At 34.7% G+C, this 23,561-nt stretch overlaps 1 protein-coding gene across 1 annotated transcript in view; it reads right to left on the reverse strand.

The window, feature by feature from the left end:
* Positions 1 to 23,561, reverse strand: part of DMD (dystrophin) — a 2,035,184-nt gene that overhangs the window by 1,396,631 nt on the left and 614,992 nt on the right. The window contains exons 19-21 of the mRNA XM_065901098.1: positions 18,178 to 18,265; positions 5,717 to 5,958; positions 16 to 196 (exon numbers count right to left, since the gene is read on the reverse strand). Coding sequence (XP_065757170.1) covers positions 16 to 196; positions 5,717 to 5,958; positions 18,178 to 18,265 — 511 coding nt within the window. The remainder of the gene's footprint in view (positions 1 to 15; positions 197 to 5,716; positions 5,959 to 18,177; positions 18,266 to 23,561) is intronic.

Consider the following 23,561-nt stretch of genomic DNA (forward strand, 5'->3'; position numbering starts at 1 on the left):
AGTATTTTTACTTACTTGTCTGTAGCTCTTTCTCTCTGGCCTGCATATCAGCAAAGACTTGGTTAAAATGATTTGTAAAGGCCACAAAGTCTGCATCCAGGAACATTGGCCCTTGTCCTTTCTCTTTCAGGGCTATGCTTTGAATTTTTAATCGCTCAATTTGAGGCTGAAGAACTGACAGCCGGTTGACTTCATCCTGTACCATAATTTAGAGTATTAAAATAAATAATGTTTTTACTTTGCATACATTACATTTTTGCAAAGAAAAGTATTAAAAGGCAGTGATGCAAACTTAGCTTAATGCCCTTATCAAAATATTGGTAAGAAACATCCATGATGGTTGAAGCAAGCTTCCAGCACAGGTGATCAATTTAAGAATACCTTGACTCTTCATTCAATAGATATCATCATATACAATGATTTTTAAATTTCAAAATGATATCATTTAGAACATTAATGGGCATAAATATATACAGCTGAAAAGTACTATGAATGACCTTATATCTTTTTCATAAATCAAACATGGATGTTTCTACTCCGCTCATGTCAAAATTGTGCACCTTTACTTCAAATTCTAAGCTATTCAATGAACAATTTTCTTTAAATTCATTTGTGTAGAATATAAATTGTATATATAGCTACATATGTCTGCATATATACATACTACATTAAATTACAAATGTTTATATATTTTTATATAGATTACATATATATGTAATCTATGTAATATTTATGTATATACACTCATATATTTGTGTCTATAATTATCTAAGTTTTGTACAGTCTTATCACTTCTCCTGCCTGAATAGGCAATTACCATCATTTTAATTAGGGAGACTGTTTGCTCTGCTTTACTCTTGTTGTCCTGGCATAATTGTTAACAGCACCCCCTTTCACTCTCAAGACTACTCTGATTTAGTTGATAAAAATCACAAGGACACTCTGCCGTGCTGTCCAATGTAGTAGTCTCTCATCACATGTAGCTACTGAGTACCTAAAAAGTGCTTAGTCCAAATTTAGATGTGCTGTCATTGGAAAACATACACTGAATTTTGAAGACTCAGTATGAAAATACAAACTCATAGTTTAAAATAATGATTAAATCTTGAAATGATATTTTTGATATATCAGGTTAAATAAAATGCAGTATTGAAATTCGTTTATTTACCTCTTTTTCCTATTTAAATGTCATTTCTAGAACATTTAAAATTACACATGACTTGAATTTGTGGCCTGCATTCAATTTCTTTGGAACGGTGCTGTTCTTGGTGTAAATGTTTTCATACTCTTTTGTTTCCAGTGAAGTTGCAATTCATATGTTTCTAATAAATACATAATTTGAACTCAAACAGAAATTTCAAAATGCTCTTTTTTAAAGTATTAGTACCATGGTTGTTCACTTAAAAGTCATAACTATGCTACCTCTAGAAAAAAGTACTTCAGGATCATTTATTGTTCAAAATGTAAAAAGCAGGAGAATTAAAATGTAAAAATTGGATCACAAGACAATTAGAAGGAAAGGAAAATTGATAGAATTATAATAATTATGAACTAAATAAAAATCTGAGCTTCCTGGAAATTAATGTAAAAAGTAAAAAAAAAAACTTATTTTTGGATCAATGCATACTCTTTTAGAGAGAGTAACTTTTGTCTTGGGACTGAATGAGATAAATTTATCACATGGATCCTTTCATAGTAGCAATACTACCTAATGGACAATCTATTTTTAGAAGATATAAAGATAACTTTCAGAGGAATTTTGGTATGTGATTATAACAGTATGAGTTGATTCAGGTAGGTTAATCTCTAACAATCAAATTCTTTTGGTAGGTGAAAATTAAAGACATTTAGATAAATAAGGAAGTGACCCCCATCTCTCCCATTCAAATATAAAGCCTCTCTATCAAGTGCTAAAAGGTAGGAGCATATTCATAGAAGAAGAGTAAGACAAGAGATAAAGGGTAACACTCTGTGGTTTGGATTATAGAATTACAGACATGCACTTTGTACACTAGACTTGCAAATGGTACCAATGACATCTGCCATGAAACATTTAAGAACCCGATTTACATCTGGCCAGATGTAGGGCCGTCATTCTTCCTTCTTAGGGGGCTATATAATGAGTCTACAGTATAGTAAAGTATGTTCTGCAAAACAAAGGGGACTTTGAAACTAATAAAACATTTGGGCAAATGTTCAGCAGGGACCTTAAAGTTCTAAGAGTAAATCATAGGAAATATCATTTTGACCTCAAATATTTAACATTTAAAAGATGTTAACAATTACTCGTTATTTCCATAAAAGGGCCTTAGTGTGGTTGGTCCTCTAGAGTAAGGCATGTTCTCTCAGTCTGTTTATCCTTCAAAATTGTATGTTTATCTACTAGAAAAACTTGTATTTTTTTTCTCAGGAAAGGGTCCATGGATTTCTTCCAATTCTTAAAGGGCTCCCTAATCCTCAACATATTAAAAACCAGTTCTGGCAAACATTAGATTTTGAGCTAAATCTGCACCCTAATTTTAGAAACATCTCCAAATAACAGAATGTGCTGACAAACAGGATGGAGTAATTTATCTACCTATTACTAATCACAACCAAGTAATCACAATTTCAACTGTTGTGTGAATGACATGGGGCTTATCCTGCTAAGTATTTTGCCTAAGGTGATTCATCAAACTAACAGAAACCAATGGGGCAGAAAGAAACAGTAAGGAGTGATGAAGAGGTATAGACTTCCATCATCAGAATTTGGAACTTTGTGGCTGAATGCAGAAAAAAGAAATGATTTCACTTAGGATGACTTCTCTAACCTCGAGAGAATATTTAAGATATGTAACCTCCAGTGATCTCCATTCGCTCCTCAGATAAAGACCAAGGTCCTAGCATGCCCTTAGAGTCCTTGCTTTGTCTCCTATATGCTTGTCTTTTTGCCTCCATCTTTCATCTTACGCCCCCACCCTTCTATGCCCAGCATTCACATTGGCCTTATTTCAGTTATTTGGTCATTATTGCTCCCTCCCACCATGTTCCTTCTGCCTAAAGCCTCCTTCCCTGCTGTTCTCTTACTTTCAACTCAAATGTACCTGCCTCAAGGAAGCTGCCCTTGGTGGCTCTGTCAAGGTCATGTTTTCCCTGTTAGACACTCTCCCAGAACTCTGTACCTCTGTTTAAAGCATTTGTCCCAGTGGTAATTTAACATCTGTTTATTTAATCATTTACTTAATCTCTCTCTCTCACCTACTCTAGGTAAATGCTATGAGGGCAGGGTCAATGAATGCTCACTCTAATATTCCCTAAACTTAAGTGTCTGCCAACCCAGTGGGTCCTAAAGGTAGAAGCATCACCCTAGCAGGACTGTAAGGCAGGGCATCAAGCCAAAGAAGATTATTCTCAAACCTTAAATCCAGTGGAATTTGCCTTGCTAAATTTTGGACTTGATTAGGATCCCTTCTTTCTTCCCTATTTTTTCTCCTTTTGGAATGTGAATGCCTATCCTATGCCTGTCCCACCATCATATATTGGAAGCACATAAGTCATCTGGTTTCACGGGTTTATAGCAGGAAAGAAGTTCTATTTCAGAATGAATGATATCTTGAGTCTCATCCCTATCTGATTTAAATTATGAAGAGACTTTGGACTTTAGGCTTTGGGTTGATGCTAGAATGAGTTATGACTTTGGGACTTTGGGGGCTCGTGGCATGTAACAAGGACATAAATGGGGGGCAGGGTGAGAATCTGTGTACCAAATCATGTCCCCCAAAATTTATGTGTTGGAGTTCTAACCCACAATGTGACTATATTTGGTGATAGGGCTTTTAGATAGTAATTAAGGTTAAATCAATTCTTAAGTGTAGGGTCTTTATCTGATAGGACTGGTGGCCTTACAAGAAAAAGAGAAAGATTTTTTTTCCCCTCCATGCACATTTGCCAAGGAAAGGCCAGGTGAGGATGTGGTGAGAAGGCAGCTGTCTGCAAGACAGAAAGAGAGTTCTCACCAGAAGTTGAAACCTGCCAGACCTTCACCTTGGACTTTCAGCCTCCAGAACTGTGAGAAAATAAATTTCTTTTGTTTAAGCCACCCGGTCTATGGTATTTGTTATGGCAGCCCAAACCAGCTAATACACTTAGTATCATTCTTGGCCACATTAGAGACACTGAATATGTATTTTATGGATGAATGCATTTTGTAGATGTTATCAATATCTATATCTGAATCTCAAGAAACAGGTTATGGTACTATCAACAGATTTTTTATCACAAGAAATAATACAGATGGAGTATTCCTCTAATTCACAGGGAAAAAAGTCATGGATTCTATTCTTTAATAGCAAAATGCATCTAGAATTACAGGGAACAGAAATTACCTATACTTGCATATTTGCCTAATAAACTAATTGCCTTGCTGTACGATATTCTTTATCCAAAAATATATTTCCTGAGTTTATTTACTTCCTAGTAAAGCTGTAGGTCCAATATTTGAAGAAGAATCATCAAATCCTTCGACTGATTTTCCCTTCAAAATAGCTTTGAATTTCCCCTCACTTTCTGGATTCAATACCACCTCCAAACCAACCCTGTTGCCTCTCCATCTCCAGTCTTCCATTATTTAAACCACTGTTTTCAAAGTATGCAGATTAACCCTCATTCATTGCTTTTTAAATTAAGCCCAGTCATCTCAGTTTACCATTAAGGTTCATCCTGGAAACCTTTTCATCTATCCTCTAATCAATTTCCCACTTCCCATGAAAAGGGTAACTATGCATAGTAACAGTTTGTAGTAACTATGCAAAAAGTTCAAGTTGTTTATATTGATATATCTTGTTTATTTACATGTGCAGAATACTCATTTAGTGTCTTTCTCAGGCCCTTTTGTGTGTGCTGTGTCTTGTCTGCCCCTCCAGATATACTGCCCACCCTTCTCCTGTGACCCAGGAGAATGACATTTATAGATTAAAGCTCCTTGTCGCCTGCCTTCTGATTAAGTTTAGTTGATGGGGGCCCCTGTTCAGATTCTGGAGGCAGGGAGGAGAGCAAAGTAGGGTGTTTATTTTTCTGGCCCCACTCCTGTGTTGGTACTTGGACTGGCTCTTAAAGCTGCCTTTACAATGAGCATCTGACTCTCCTTCTGGGTTTCTGTAACTTCTCGCTCCCTGATCCTTCTTAAGTATAGTAACAGCATTGATGCTGGGTTACTGTACTATCCCTTGAGGTTCCTCTATACTCCAAGTACATATAAAAACTATTTTTGTAAAGGAACCTTCCTCGAAGTATCCTAATTTAATGGACTGTCAGTTTTAAAGATTTTCCTCATATATCCAATTATACTGTACATCAGCTGCTTCTGTTTGTGTGGATTCCACATTTTGAACATATGACTGTGTTTTGCTCTGAAATTCACCTGAGCTGCCATAAGAATTGGACAGTTCCAAATTACTGTCCATTTTCCATAGGACACGTGTGCTTCCTATACTCCAACACTGCCTCACCATTTTGAAAACTGACAAAATCAATTAACTATGTGTAACTAAGTTTTTGGGGATTCAGGCATCCATATGTTACCTATTTAAACTCATTTTCCTCACTTATATCTTGATCTTTACTGTGTTTAATTAAACCCTTAAGAGGGAAATTTTATCATTAAATAATTTGCTATTCTTCTGGAAATTTCCAAGAAATTTCTATTGATCATGCTCCAAATAGGAGGAAACAGTCTTACCTTACAACTTTTCAACTGGCTTTTAACTGCTGTTGGCTCTGATGTGGTAGTGGGTTGGGTTTTCAACCAGTTTTCTGCAGTAGTTGTCATCTGCTCCAATTGTTGTAGCTGATTATAGAAAGTGATGATGTTGTTCTGATACTCCAGCCAGTTAAGTCTCTCACTTAGCAACTGGGAGAACTCTATCCACCGGCTGTTCAGTTGTTCTGAGGCTTGTTTGATACTGTCAGCATTAACACCCTCTAGAAAGACATATTTTATAAATATATCCACTGAAGCCACAGAATGAAAGACATTATCTGAAAACCAACAGTGACTCAAGTTCCAAACTATCATCATCTGAATGATTTCAAACAAATCATTTATTTACTGATAAAGAAGTTAAAATACCACAATTTCTGATTATTGACTGTAAATTACTAGAATTGCATCTTATCAAAGAATATGAATATAGCAAAGTACTAAATAAGGATACATAAGATGTAGAAGAGTAGAAAATATTTAAATTTAAAAAAAATGGTCAAAGCTCTGATGGTGGGGATGGAAGATTACAGACAAATAACTTTTTGGATACTTCCAAATAAATGTTAAGTATCATGTATATTATTAAACTGTACTTCTAAAAAGTAACATACATTTTTATTTTTTAAAACGCCTTTGAATTAGTTGAAATGTTATTATTTGGATTTTTAAAAAAAGGAAAAAAGTGAGTATGTATAAAAAAATCAGTAATTCTCTGTTCATGCTACAGAAAGCCAGAAATAAGCGGATTTCCCATGAGTCCAAAGAAAGGAAACAAGCATTAGGAAAAATAATCTTTCTAATTAGAAAAAAGGTTTTCAAATTATTTACATGTCATTTACAAATGTGGAAGTTGATCTGAAAGTTTTAAAATCATCGATAGAAATATTAAAGCAGAAAAAGTCTATCAAGGGCAAAATGGAAACATAAGCATATCATTATCAACTTCAGCCTTCTGGAAAATCTAGTACGTTTTAGGGAATATGCTATGTCTTTTAACATATACCATCTTATTTAAATTTTGTCAAAATGTGATATATGACTGATGCCAATCCAATGCAAGTACAGCAATATCACATTATTAACTCTCTAAAGTTCATAATATGTAATGTTCTTACACACACAGTTTACATAGTAAGTTCTTTAATAAATTACACTATATAAATATATTAAATATGATATGCATGTTAAAACGTAGCTATGATAGCACTAACTTTCTAATATTTCTGAAACAATGAATATTCAAATGTTTCCTATTCCTACATATACTTGCAGATCTCAAAAGGGATCATAAGCTCACTGTAAGATTCTTCCTCTAAGTTAAAGTATTTTAGGGGTAAAATGATTTAGTGAAGACCAAGTTGTCTAGGAGAATCTTCTTTTATGAATGTCCATTTTACACAACTTTCTGGTAATGTGATTTAGTTACCTGACAAGTTATTACGTTATTAAAAAGTGAAGACCATCTCTAGCAAATGTAAGGCCTTGTGGTTCTGCTAACTTGTACATGCCTCCCACTTCACTCTTTTTAAAGAATAAAAAGACATGGATTTGAAGTCAACAATTTTATTCTCCTTTACGTTCCTCTGCTCAGATACCTAATTTTCATTTTGTTGTAATTCTGTCATGCTGCCAAACCACGTCTCTCAATCCATTTCAAACACAACTCTAACTTGGCTCATTTCAGAATTTGACACTAGCCAGGATGACATTGGAGAAAACAAACTTCGCAAATATCGTCGGCAACGATCTTTTTCCTCCTTCTTTGCCTGATATATTTTTGAAAAAAATTAATTTAAGGGCTTCCCTGGTGGCGCAGTGGTTGAGAGTCCGCCTGCCGATGCAGGGGACACGGGTTTGTGCCCCGGTCTGGGAGGATCCCACGTGCCGCGGAGCGGCTGGACCCGTGAGCCATGGCCGCTGAGCCTGCGCGTCCGGAGCCTGTGCTCCGCAACGGGAGAGGCCACAACAGTGAGAGGCCCCGCGTACCGAAAAAAAAAAAAAATTAATTGAAAAACTGAAGAGTAAAAAGTTAATATATGTATATTTCTATATATACAGCTATAAAAGACAGCCCATGGTTTGCAGGAGCTAAATATTCCTCTAATACCCTCCCTAACAGCTAAGGAAGTGACTGGTTTTATTGAGACATCTGGATGTGTTGTGGGATATTCTGTTTGGGATAATTTGGTTTTGAGCAGTGACCAAGAATTATACTAAAATATGTTCTGAGGGATGCCACTAAGAAACTATAGTTGTAAAATGATCATGTTTGTCACAAAGTATAAGGGAAGAATCCAAATCTCCGGTCATATAGGCACTCAGTTTGAGAAAAAATACTACAATAAAATGCTGATATTATTGCTGGAAAATGAAAGGGAACAATTTAAAAGTACACAGGGTAGAAATTGTAAATTATGTTAGAAAATGATTCAAAAATGTGCCATGGATCTAAATGACCAGATGTTTAGGAGAAATATTTTCAGCATATATTAAATGTGAATAGGCACTTAGAAGAAGGAAGTCAGTCCTTAGTAGTCCAAGTCCATGACAGGCAAACAAGAGATGCTAAAGTAAATTAAAAGTACTGATGGAACGATGCTGGATTGAATTTATTTAGCATTTGTCCAAATGATAAGGGAATACAGAGAAAATTGTCTCACCGTCCCTGAGGTCAACCATATGAAAACCCCTTAGCAATTGGAAAAATAAAATCATAAATTAATTTTAATAATAATGCATGTTAATTTAAACAGCAAAATACAAATCAAACTATAATGAAGTATCAATAAGTTCTATGGTACCTATTAAAATCCAGAGCTAGAATTTAATGACTCCTTATTCACTACCCAAAACTATCAGTTCAATATGTCGTGCCCCAAAAATGTCCAGATGCTAAACACTGAGGCAAAAGGAATTAATATAAATGAGAAAAGTGAATTTAGTACAAATCCACTATGAAATCTACATACTCTCCACTTAAAAGCATACTGATTTTTATAACCGAATAAAGGGAATTAAAATATAATAATAGGTAAAAGAAGGATCTCCTTATTAGGATAAATGGTAAATGCAGGCAAAAGGGTATAAAAGTTCACAGCAAAAGCTCCGGTATTTAGGCAGACCTGAGTTCAAATTTGGTCCCTGGCCCCCACCACTGCTTTACTAAATGAGTGAACTGGGTTCAGTTAGGTAATCACACTGGGCCTCATTTTCCTTATCCATAGATTGAGAATTGACATGTACACATAGCTATATTTAAAATAGATAACCAACAAGGACCTACTGTATAGCACAGGGAACTCTGCTCAATATTCTGTAATACCCTAAATGGGAAAGGAATTTGAAAAAGAGTAGATACATGTGTATGTATAACTGAATCACTCGGCTGTACACCTGAAACTAACACAACATTGTTAATCAATTATACTCCAATATGAAATACAAAGTTAAAAAAATACAACTGACCTCATGGACACCTATCAGTGTTCTTAGTTAACATATATGAATTGTTACACCAAGCATGACATATACTAGACAACCAATAAATATTAGTCAATGTTAATATAAAGAAATGAAAAAGAACATGTAGGAAACAAGGAAAAGAAACCAGATCTTTCAAATGGTAAATTAGGGAGGGGGGAGTCTTTTTAATTACTGAAAAGGGTCATTTATGAAAAATAATAAATATTTTTTAAAGATAGTAATTTTATATAATATGGCACTAATATGGGATATAGAAAGTATATTTATATACTTTTAAGAGAAATTATATCAATCAGTGATGAATCCATAAGTTTATTAGGGAATCTTGGAATAATTGGTCATAAATCTGTAATCATTTGAAATTAAAGTTACACAGGATAGCCATGCTAAAAGTTAAAAACAGAAATTTCTAGATGTCACTGGTGAAGATATGATTTTGACTGCAGAAAATCAGACATTTTATTAATGATTTGTATGGAAATACTGTATTATTTCATATATGAATATGCTTCCTGCTCAACTAGAGTATAACCTGTCTTTCTAAACTATAAACCCCCCTAAGAAAAATCTCTCCACTGGCAGTATCTGATAGAATTCTCAGCTTAGAGTAGGTATGAAATAAATACACTTTACTTGTGAACTCACCCAACACCAAATCGATATCTTACTTCATACGAATACAAACATTAGGGGAGCAATAGCCACAGACACGAAAAGCCAAACACAAGACGCATGCAGTCCCTCTTGCTTCAAGTTTGCTTTAAAATACTTGGGGGAGGGATCAACAGCACTGTCCCATGTCACATTACTTAACGTGTGTCTCTCAAACTAAAATTAGAAATGCCATTACTTCAACTTCATCAATTAACTGGCCATCTATTATCCAGTACTAATGAGATTAAGAGAAAGTCCCTTAAAACTTTTGCAGAATAAAGGTACTGTTTCCCCAGCAAATACTATGAATAATTTTATTATTATATATAATTGTTTTATGTGTATTTCATAGAACTATGCTTCTTAACTGAAAATTTTAAGTTTCATGACAGTTGGTAAGTATAAATATCTGCAAAGTTTTAAGTATCAATCATTTGAGCATCTGTTTTTCTAAGTTTTTGTTAGCTACTTAAGAATACAAACACTAACTCACCAGGCATTATGAACAATACTTATGGAAACCATTTTGTAGCAGCACATTAGAATCTCAGGGATAATGGATCATAATCCATTCACATCTCATATTCTAAACAACCCCTGAAATAGTCTATGAATAAATATATTGCACCCAGAGGAAATGGATCATTACTTGAAGTGCATCCATTAATTTTATTACTTGTGTACAGTGCATAACAGACTGTTAGAATAATTTTAATTGTGCACCACCTTCCATGGAAGTACTTCAAAACTGCCACTTAAAGTGAAGTATTCCTCATCGAGTATATTCAGCATTAGCCATAATGTCAGGGTAGAATAATGCAAAAACCTGTGTTTTCAGAGCTCTTGAATTAGGAGAATATTTGGAATGAAAACTTAAAATAAAGTTGCTAATAAACAGTCCCTATTTTTGTTGCATATTAAATGAGGGTCATTGCAAATACATTTGGCATTCAATATAACAGCCTAAAATGTGACAGAAATTTAATTAGAGTCCATGAAAATGAGGTCTGAGTATTATAGGCTAATTCTAGAGGTGTTTCTGGTGACACTAACTTTTATACAACTGCCATGTCATCTTATTTTAAAAACAGCTTTTAAAAATAGGTTGACATAAAATTCATATCCCTAATAAGAATACATAAATTTATGAATATAACTTTTTTCATTTTTTCTCTTTCTAAACAGTATTGAATGGTAAGAGCAAAAAGTCACATTCCTACTTATATTTTTTTTAACATCTTTACTAGAGTATAACTGCTTTACAATGGTGTGTTAGTTTCTGCTTTATAACAAAGTAACTCAGTTATACATATACATATGTCCCCATATCTCTTCCCTCTTGCGTCTCCCTCCCTCCCACCCTCCCTATCCCACCCCTCTAGGTGGTCACAAAGCGCCGAGCTGATCTCCCTGTGCTATGCGGCTGCTTCCCACTAGCTATCTATTTTACGTTTGGTAGTGTATATATGTCCATGCCACTCTCTCACTTTGTCCCAGCTTACCCTTCCCCCTACCCGTATCGTCAAGTCCATTCTCTAGTAGGTCTGCATCTTTATTCCCGTCTTGCCCCTAGGTTCTGCATGACCTTTTTTTTTTTTTTTTAGATTCCATATATATGTGTTAGCATACAGTATTTGCCTCTCTCTTTCTGACTTACTTCACTCTGTATGACAGACTCTAGGTCCATCCACCTCATTACAAATAGCTCAATTTCATTTCTTTTTATGGCTGAGTAATATTCCATTGTGTATATGTGCCACATCTTCTTTATCCATTCATCCGATGATGGGCACTTAGGTTGTTTCCATCTCTGGGCTATTGTAAATAGAGCTGCAATGAACATTTTGGTACATGACTCTTTTTGAATTATGGTTTCCTCAGGGTATATGCCCAGTAGTGGGATTGCTGGGTCGTGTGGTAGTTCTATTTGCAGTTTTTTAAGGAACCTCCATACTGTTCTCCATAGTGGCTGTACCAATTCACATTCCCACCAGCAGTGCAAGAGTGTTCCCTTCTCTCCACACCCTCTCCAGCATTTATTGTTTGTAGATTTTTTGATGATGGTCATTCTGACTGGTGTGAGATGATATCTCATTGTAGTTTTGATTTGCATTTCTCTGATGATTAATGATGCTGAGCATTCTTTCATCTGTTTGTTGGCAATCTGTATATCTTCTTTGGAGAAATGTCTATTTGTTTTTGTGACTAATTTTCCACAACAACAGTGATCACTTAAATTTCCTCCCTTCACACACCCATACACACACACTGGGCACAGAGTCTTTTCCTTTGGAGATTAAACGAAGAAAAATGTGTCTGTCAATTAACAACATTTATTGAGTGTGAACTCTGTGCAGACCATTTTCTCAAGTGTCACATGGAAAAACAGGAAACATAAATCAAACTGCCCAGAACTCAGGAAAAAGTAAGAGAAGAGGAAATGGGTACAACCATGGAAAGCTACTCATTCATGGTGGAGAGGATGAACCACTGCACACAGTACCATTTCCATGCCCCAATGATGTACAGAGCAGCTACAAAATCTCTTCCCATTAAAATACACAATTAGAATAGTTACTGCCACTGAAAATCCTTCACAATGATGTGAAAAGATAATGGGAGGTTTGCCTCTGAGGTGAGCCAAACTGACCCCAATCCCTGCCCTTACCCATCTGACAAAGTTCTGTCGAAATTCAAATAACACCATTCATGTAAAGTACTTAATGAACTTTAAACCAAAATACTAAGTTACAGTTCCATACTTAATATTATAGATAAAAGGAGCCCTTGTCTGTGTTATCAGTCTGTGCTATTTAATTACGATCCTTAGCAGACTTACTATTAGGTATCACCTTAAACACTATAACACTCATCGGATGATGGTTTTGAAACGTTCTTTTAGCCTGATATACTAACAATTACTACTATTATTTAAACATTTCCTTAATGTGATTGTCTTCAGGCTCTTAATGAACACACAGAAAACTACAATTAGAAATTCAAAGTGAAGCACAATTTAATGTAGAAAACATCACGAACCCCATTAGATAATTATAGTATCTCCTCTGGAAATTGTGGTGAAACCATTTTATAGCTTAAGAAAGGGGAAATTGAGCTATGCTTATGTTTTCAAATGAATGTTTGTTTGTTTGTGATAGGTAAGAAGTGGATTTATTTAGAGAGAAACACCCTCCACAGACAGAGTGTGGGCCATCTCAGAAGGTGAGAGTGGACTTAGGAGAAACATACTCCACAGACAGAGTGTGGACCATCTCAGATGGTGAGAAATGCACCAGGGTATGGGGTTGTCAGTTTTTATATGAGTGGGTAATTTCATAGGCTAATGAGTGGGAGGAGTATTCCAGCTTTTTAGGAAGGGGCGGGGATTTCCAGAAATTGGGCCACCACCCAATTTTTTGATCCTTACTGTTTTGGAACTGTCATGGCACCTGTGAGTGTGTTATTTAGCTTGCTGATGTGAGCATATACTGAGGCTCAAGGTCTAGTGGAAAAAGTCGACTTGTCTGCCATCTTGGACCCATCAAATTAATGTTCTGATATAACATTTTTGGTAATTTCAATATTAATAAAGGAAAACGATTTATTGAAACCAGGGTTTTTTTTGTAATATCTGACTGATAAGGAGACTATATATTTGAATCAAGAACATTATTTTACAAAAAGAATTAAAAATGAAGTCTAACTGTAAATAGATAAAAACAAGTAAGCACATTTTTAGGTATAAAAATGTTCTAGATTGTCCTGAAGTCCCATAATCTCACTCAAAAGATGAAAATCTTTTGCTCTAAAGTATGCAGATCAGTTAAAAAAGTAAAATAAAATCTTAGGAATCCAGATTAATTAATAATCAATACTATTGATACAGTAGCAAGATTCTTTACCGTATTTAGTTGCTAAAATTCTCTAAAATTTTATTTTATGTCATTTTGTGCTTAAATATAAAAATAAATCTTAAAGAAGGTTACATTGTATACTTTTAAAATGTAAATAAATAAAATTTTGGAAATTCTCCTTCTCAGTATAACACAGCTACCAGAAACATAAGTACATCACTAGGTACCCTATCTAGTCTCCCATTTACTCTCATTAAAGTTCTAGGATGTGAATAATTTGTTGAGACTAAGGCTGTGATACTAATCTTATATACTGACAATAAGCTTCATAAAGGTTCTACCTGTGAAAAATTTCTCCAGTAAGAGGAGGACCTCTCCACCATCCAACACTTTATCACACTATTCCCCATACTTATCCAATCAATTGATTTTGATATAGGAGCAACAAATTAATGTTAGTTTAAAAAAAAAGTTAAAGGCCCGTATACTGCAAAAAAAAAAAAAAGTTAAAGAGATAAATCAGTCAAAATTATACCAAAATTCCATGTCAAAGTCCCAAAAATACATTTTTTAGATAACACTCTCTGTTAGTAGCACTGTAGCCTCCCAATTTAGTCTATTATGATCATGAAGATCCTTTACATTCTTCTAAATGAACTGGGACACCTGTAAGGAAAATGTTCATGTATAGCTTTAATGTATGCAAATAATTTACGCAATCTCTTTTTTGATTTAAATCCAAACAAATTAATAATAATCTCTTACTGAATATCCCTGCATATTATTCAAATATAAATCATTCTACTGCAAAATTCACAACATAGTTGATACTAAAACTTACAGTATATTTAATATTAACTGTATTTTAATATTCTTCATATAACACTTTGCATTTGATAAAATGCAGCCAAAACAGAAATTACCTTCTAATTGATCATAACGTCTATGTAATCGTGCAAAACTAAATGTGCTACGAGAAACAGTGTTTTCAGGACATGCAACTGATTTTTAACACAACCTTGCAACATCGAATGAAAGCCATTTCTTCTACATTGGCAACATGGTAACCTCTGCATTTTTAACCATTTTAAGACCCTACTCCACTCCCTGTTTCTCAGCACCTTTCTTAAATTCATTCAAGAAATGCCTTAAGGACTAACAGATTTTGTTTTCTGCATTTCTTAAGTGGTGCTAAAAATGTATGCTTTCAGTAGCTATTTAAAAATGGGCAAAAGTGATTTGAAAATATGTTTGATATACCATTTGTGGTTAAAAGTGAGGTAAAATATAAGCAGTGAGGAATTTTTTTGCATGTCTTAGAGTTTCATTCTGAAGGAAAAATTAAGAGTTCCAAAATCATTCTAGATACTTTTAAAACATGCTCTAATCTTATGGCAAATTATTCTAAGTAGAAAATTCAGTTTCCTGTGTGTGTGTTTGTGTGTATACACATATATAAAACATAGCTTATGAAATGCTTTCTTTAAAATATAATAGCTAGGGGCTTCCCTGGTGGCGCAGTGGTTGAGAGTCCGCCTGCCAATGCAGGCGACACAGGTTCGTGCCCCGGTCCGGGAAGATCCCACATGCCGCGGAGCGGCTGGGCCCGTGAGCCATGGCCACTGAGCCTGCGTGTCCGGAGCCTGTGCTCCACAACAGGAGAGGCCACAACAGTGAGACGCCCGCATACCGCAAAAAAAAAAAAAAAAAAAAAAAAAATATTTTATATATATATATATATAAAATAGCTATATTTATGCTCATCTCCATACATACTTTTAAACTATGAATATATGTTAAAAGTTGTTGTCATGGGAAAACATACATAGAATGTATATATATTTGTATTACTTGCATAACATTATAACATCGTACAAGAATGATCTGCCTTTATCTTAATTTTTAAGGATAAGATATGTGGTTAAATGAATAGACATTTACATGAGGTCATAAATGAAGTACCATGATTCAGCTGTCATTTTCCTTTCTATAAACAAAAGAACAAGAATGTGTATGTTTTATATGGTTATGAGTTTTATTACAACTCCACAGCCACACTTGAGAAAGGAAATTCTGAACTTGTAAATTTAAGAGCTTTACTGAGATAACTGTTGGGAAATCTGGTTTAGAGAAACCTCAATTTGTCTTTCAACTTCATGAACCACATCAGTAAACTCTAGTTTTTGGCTCTATGTTGGTGGAGCAATTGTAATATAGGGTTGGGGGGGGCCCTCTGAAATATACCTGGAGAGGTACTCCAGGCACATATTGTGCATCTGGCTTAACTCACAATTTGCTCAAACAATCACGTAAAATAAATACTATGTAATTTCTTCTGTGAAAGACAAAACAAAAAGGAACAAAATATAAGTTTGAATCTTGGAATCTACTTTTTAGTAATTATGTAAATTGTTTGATTAAATGGAGCAGAGCAGAAGTATCTATGCTCTAGTTATAGCCCAATTTTGAACCTAATCACATATCACTTAGACCAAATCTTTATTAGCGTAACAAATGAGAAGCGTAAAATTTGATCAATATAGTCAACCAATGAGGAATGTCTCACATCGCACCCCTACCCCTTACTGTGCTTCGCTTTCTACAGAAATTATAATTTTCCTTCAGAAGTATTATTATCTTCTGACCAAAATTACCAATGTCGTTATCTCAATTATTGCCTTAATTTTGCTTTGCTAAACAGAATTTAATCAGTCAATTAATATTTATTACAGACCTAGTATATGTCCTGATTTTTCTTCATGATTCCAAAATTTAAAGCTATAAGGGAAATAATCTAGAAAATTATGTTATCACTAATCATATGATCATTTTAACCCTGTATGTAATTTCATCACAAAAAATCATTACCTTCATTTCTAAATTTTAACTTCTTTTTGAATAATTCAGTTTATGCTACTATCAGATAATCTGAGTTAAGGTATACTTGATATTTGATTATGAAATGAGGCCATTTAAAAGTAGAGATTATTTAAAAGTATAGATTTTACATCACTTTATAAAAATGAAAAAGTGATAATGTAGTTCCTAGGGGGAAATTATATAATAGTTTAAGGATTTTTTTTAGATCATATAATTTTATTTAACATGAATATGCCGTTGTCAAACTCATCAGTTAAACCATCCAGCAAACATGCATCTAAAAAACAACCTTGGGGCTTCCCTGGTGGTGCAGTGGTTGAGAGTCCGCCTGCCGATGCAGGGGACACGGGTTCGTGCCCCGGTCCGGGAAGATCCCACATGCCGCGGAGCAGCTGGGCCCGTGAGCCATGGCCGCTGAGCCTGCGCATCCGGAGCCTGTGCTCCGTAATGGGAGAGGCCACAACAGTGAGAGGCCCGCGTACCGCAAAAAAAAAAAAAAATTTTTAATTTAAAAAAAAATAAAAAGCAATCTTTTTTTCATCTTCTATATATTCATTAACTTGTTAACCCAATCGTCAGCTGTCATATTTGCTTGTTTTTATTTTTAACCAAATACAGTCATGGGGCTCGTTAGAAGAAGAAAATGAATTGATTTCCTAGGAAGATCACTGAATTTTTTAATGCCAACATGGCAATTAAGGCAAAAAATAATTCATACACAGAATTTATGCCCCAGAATGCAGGCAGGTACTGGAAAAAGCTGACATGCATAACAAAAACATTTGTTACATTTGCTTATGATATTCTTGTAAACATATCCTTTGAAAAATAAAATAAACCTTGTTTAGAAATAGCATTACCCCTGATTTTCATAAATTACTTACACCTACTTATACTTATAGAAATGAATATAATAGTATAACAATGACAATTGAAAAGTCTGTTTACAATTGACGTCAATAACATTTTGTTCAGACAGCTTCTGAGGTACCAAGTGTTAGCAAAAATTAATTTTAATTCATTATTTAAAAATATGTTTTGCTAGCTTTGTACTTTTACCTCACTCAGAAGTAGGTGAAGTTAAAAAAAAAAAAACAAAAGTTCCCCTGAGGAGACATTTTCTTTTAAACATGTTAAAAAATGAAAAGCAACACAGAAAATACATTATTAGCAAACAGGTATGGAAAAAACATACTGCAAAATTATTTTAAATCAGATTATAATCACTTTACATATATTATATGATTGCTTACATTTCCAATTATTTCTGCAAATCTTGTTTTCTTAAATCATTTGGACAAATGCTAGCAGGATTTGCACTAAAACTGATTTCTCAGCAGCAGATTGATACAATATTCTACCACAAGCCATTTTCTTCCATTGGACTCAAAGTTGAATTTCCTCTAATAATTTGCTTAGCATTAAGAAAGAATAATAAAAGCTCACAAACTCACTTTAAATTTTCATTCAGGTAGGGCTTGTCTGATATAATTCTGCTGATAAACATGAACCTATGTGCTTATCAAATCCCTAAGAAGATTATCTAAATCAACTCTGTGTAATTACCATTCAGCATCTGTTCCACCAGGGCCTGAGCTGATCTGCTGGCATCTTGCAGTTTTCTGAACTTCTCGGCTTTTTCTCGCTCTATGGCCTGCAGCATGATAGCAAAGGTGAGTATTCAATAAAAGGATTGTGAAAATATACAGTAATTATAACTTCCACTTGCCCTTTCAAGCCTTAAGATATTTCACTCTGTCAGCTTATCATGTGAATCTAAAGATTTTTTTCTCAAGTTCTTGGCACTAGAAGCATCAAAATGGCAATGAATCACAAGCCATTTTCATACTCAATTGTTATTCTTTGTAATAAGATGTCTACTCTTAACTTTTTTTACATAATAGTTTCTGAGGCATTATAAGTTAAGACTGCCCCCCAAAAAAAGAACCAAAAATGGCAAATCATAACAATGAAATGATAAAGTGTCAGATAATTAAAATGGAATTTATCTTTTAAAAATACAACACTAATAATGCTCCTAACATAAGTATATAGTCTTTATTAAAAATCAAACAGAAAATCCAGTAAGTATATACAATAGGAAGAAAGTATACTAGCATAAATAATTTACCAAAAAAACCCCCATATTTATCTAAGTACAAGACTGTGGGTTAATTTCTCTCTCTAGGATTGTCAAAGTACTCCCATTTCAAGGAAAATAAGATTCAGTTTCATAAAGCTTTCTAAATTCCTTTGTTCATTTCTCCTTAGCAGAGTTAACTTTTGAACAACAAAAACACAATTACTTAACAAAATGTAGCATGTGATACTGCTGAGTTTAGCTAATAATGTCTCTACAGAGACAACAGTTTTAAGCTATGATTCAGTAGAACTATATTACTATAGTCAGTAAAACCTGTGGCTATAACAATATATGTCCTAAACCTAACAACCTGCAGAAAAAGCAAGCTATAATGTATTTAACATATAGTGAGACAATATTTTTGTGATTTAATAGTGGCATTATACAAAGATTTAACTTGAGTTTGTGGCAGGAGGTTATTCTACATCAGACTGTTTTTCAGAACTTTTAGATCTATAGGCATTTAAACAAATATTCCGAAGTTTAATATTGGAGTACAGGTGGGAGGCATATAATTGATACATGCACACTCTGTGGAGCATGTTCAGTAGAACTTTCTGCAAGGATGGACATATTCTGTATCTGCACTGTCCAATACCTCCCACTAGCCACGCATGGGTACTGAGTGCTCAAAACATGGCAAGTATGACTGGGGATATTAATTTTTAATTTAATTTAATCTAATTTAACTTAAATTTTAAAAGCTACAATGTGTCAAGTGTCAATTGTAATTGCACAGTGCAGATCTAGTGTCTTCCCTCTGAAAGCAAATAGTTAAAGACAGACAGATAAGATATGTAGACATAAATATAGATATATACAATATGGCAACATCACAAACACTGTCAGAGAAGTAAGTAATCATCTTGACTGGACTATTCCCCGAGCACACCAAATGCTGGGAACGCTCATAAAATAATCCATATATTTTTAAATGTTTAAAAAGATTCTCCAATTTAAAGAAGTAGTCACAAGTGAACAGAGAGCTCTTTAAATTTATTTTAAAAGGAGTTCATGAACTAGAATTACTGGATTTAAGGTCAAAGAGTGCAAAATGCTAAAAGAGCCTATAGACAATACTATACATCCAATCAGGAAAAACTGTAATATACAAGAAAACAAATTAAAATTTAGCACAAAAAATGAAATAAAACACTATAAAAGGACAGCCTTTTTTTAAAAGTATTTATAGACTAGCTGGAATATATACGTTTTAAATTATGCCATCAAGGGCAGCAAATGAGAACTCAGTTTCCTGTCATCAGTAGCAAAACTCCAAAGGTAATAGAAACATTTTACTATCTTGGATTCTACTTGAAAATTTCCAAGTACACAGACTATGGTGCTTGGGGATTATATGCTCCCAGGATGCCGCATCAATTAGCAGGTGAAACTTCTGGGTTATCTTGAAAGTGAGCTTCACAAAGACATTACTGAATTGTTTACACAAGTGTGTACAGAACCAAGGAAAGTTCTAGCTTGCTACTTGAACTGAAATGTCCATGAAAATAAAGTAGCCACAATATACTGTTAAAGGTAAGAACCTAGACGAAGCTCCAAAATTCACATATTCTTAATTCTCAACTTTGGTCTTCTAAATTCTCTGTCCTTAGCATCTAATTGGCACACGTTTCCCAATACTTTAAATTTGTTCTCCATTAAAAGGTAAACGCTATTTGCAAAGGACTCTGAGCATTTAGAAGAGAAAAATAAGCACATTCTAAGTAAATATATAATATTCAAATATTTACAACTACCAAGAGTTACAGCGGGATGTGGGGCATCTCAAATTTTAACTACATCAGCTCAAAAAAAAGAGAAAATAAGAAAAATACTTGTACTACAACAAAATGACAACAAGAACAATGAGAACAAACTGGTGTTCTTTGAGTTAAACAGTTTAAGAATTATCCTTTTCTAACACAGTGGCTTCTATTTTATCTACATTGAGTTTTGTTTTGTTTTTTATATGAAATTATATGAAGAGTAGAATCAGAACACCATCTTGTCTTTATAAATGATGAAAAGATTATCAATGGCCTCCTTAATGTCATGATCATAATCTCTTTATTCTAAGCATCTAATGGAATAATCAATTAGTATTACTAACAGAGAGACAAACATAATTGAATATCTCAGGGGTAATATTTGAGCTTGAATACCTTGTTTGGTTAGCCACATTATTCCAATTATTCTAATTTATATAACAACAATAACCACCATCATCACCACAACAAAACAGTAATCTCTGGAGTAGGTACTATTATTCTCCCAATTTGACAGAGGAGGAAAGCGAGGCACAGAGAGGTCTGTGAAAGATTTGAAAACACTGACATAACCATGATAAAAATGGAATGCCTTACACTGTGTACCAAATTACTGTGTATTACATGATTTCATATGTATTTCATAATAATTCTGTGAGATAGAATCAGCATTATTTTATCCTATTTTACACAAGAGAAAATTGAGCACAAATAAGATTAAGTCGTAAATCCAAGATCATAGAAGTAGAGGCAATTTCCTGGTGGTCCAGTGGTTAAGATACTGCACTTCCATTGCAAGGGGCATGCATTCAATCCCTGGTCCTGATCGGGAAACTAAGATCCCGCAAGCCACACGGCGTGGCCAAAAAAAGAATCATAGAGGTAGAAAGCTTTAGACGAATATTAGAATCCTGATGATCTAGTTACAAGTTAAGCTCTCTTTCAAACATACTCTGCTGCTTCTAGGGGTATTTCAATGAAGATGAATCAAACAGATTTGAACATATCTTATTCCAACTCACAGTAAAAGTAACCTGATAGTTTGGATGTAGTCAGGGATGGTATTCAAAATATTTACCCATTAATGCAGCATGGGCACCAAGGTATCAGAAGGAATGCCTGGTCACTTGGTATGGACACCGACAGTCTATAGGCTCATTGGCAACTGTGTACAGCTCAATTACTGTACCCCATTGCTGATGTATACTACTTGCAAACTGAGTAACTGCTGCATAAATAGAGATACAGGTCTGAGAAAGAAGCAGTTAGTAGCCTCTGCATATTTGTCAATGTTTAGATGATACCTGGGTTCTGATAAGCAACAACATTTTAAAGAGGAATATTGGAAAATTAAGAGAAAAACTGACATAAATGTGCCTTGAGGAGTATGAACAAGACAGTGAAGAGCCCAGAAAATTTCATTTCAGACACATCTCTAGATAGTTGATTACAAATGAGAAAATTTAGGGTAGCAAGGAGACAGGAAAGAAGGTAATGAAAAGTTTTGGAGTCACTCTGTTCTCAGGTGGTTCGAATTCTGTCCCCACTGCTTACCTGCTGTTTGACACTCAGAAAGTGTCAATGGCTGATTCTCAGTCCTCAGCTTATTTATCACCATAATTTGATTCAGAGGATTCCCCTTCTTGGGAATATTGATTTGGCTTCCTAGACTACAAACACATAACTTCCTCTGATCTCAAAGACTGCCTTTACTCAGTCTCCCATGCTGGTTCCTCCTCATCTCCCCGACCTCTAAATATAGTGTGTTCTAGGCCTCGATCTGTATTTCCATTTGTTCAGGCCAACAACTTCGAATCCTTCTTGACTCTTTATCTCAAACCCCACAGGCAATCCATCAGAAAATCCTATGGGTTCTTACCTCAAAAGACATCCAGAAAGCAATGTTATAACTGTGCTCACTACTACCACACTAGTCAAAAGACCTCCATCATCTCTCGTGAGTCTAGATGTTTCAAAATAGCGTACTAAATGGTATCCCTGTTTCCTGTTTTTGCTCCCTAATGATACATTCTCAACACAGCTGACAGAGAAAGCCAGCTCAACTCTCCAAAAGCTTCCCTCCTCACTCTGAGTAAAAGCTCAAAGCCTAACCATGGCTTCACCTGACTTTAATCTCCTTAGCCTCTCTGACTTCTTCTGCTACTAAACACCTTGATATTTCAGCCCCAGACACACTCTGTTTTTCTCTGACACTCTAGGCACACTCCTACCTCCTCGGGCTATGCATTTTATTCTTCTCTCTGCCTTAAATGGTACTACCTCAGGTATTTGTAGATTCCTCATTAGATCTTTACTTAAATGGCACTTTCTCAGTGAGGCCTTGTACTGCCACTTTATCTATACATACACACACACACACACACACACACACACACCCCTTAGCTCTCATTCCCCCTTCATTTTCATCTTTGGCATTTATCACTAACATTCTATACGTTTTACATATTAATCTGCTTAATTTCCACCTTGCCCACAGGAATATAAACGTATAAGTTCACGTATCCTTTTGCATTTCCTTCTTCACGCTATCTGCAGTGCCTAGAATAGTGCCTGGTACATAGTAGATGCATAATAAAGTGAGGTCTATCATAGCATCATGCCTCCGTATACAATATTACAGTCTACCCCACTCCACCCACTGTTCAAAAGCTCTACGAAGGTGTACATGTGTAACAATCCTGGTAGTTATACATACAGTGGTCACAGAAACAGCCCATGAGTTTAGGTGCTACAAGCTGAGGAAAGTAAAGTTGGATTCAATGAAAGTCTCCTGGAAACTCCAGATGAGATTGAGAGTTGGGCAAAACTCACTCTCTAACAGGACTGTTATGTAGTCCTGAAAACAGGAATAAACAATGACCCAAATAGAAAACGAGTAGTACCATGTAAAGTTCATTAAGTCAAAACTTAATAGAATCCTGCCTTGGCTGAGGAAGAGAAAACAAGGGGAAAAAAAACCCAGCATGGTACTTGTAACATTTATTACAGAATAAAGAAAAAATATCATATTGAAAAAAATT

This window comes from Phocoena phocoena, chromosome X, assembly GCF_963924675.1.
Source record: "Phocoena phocoena chromosome X, mPhoPho1.1, whole genome shotgun sequence".
Lineage (NCBI taxonomy): Eukaryota > Metazoa > Chordata > Mammalia > Artiodactyla > Phocoenidae > Phocoena > Phocoena phocoena.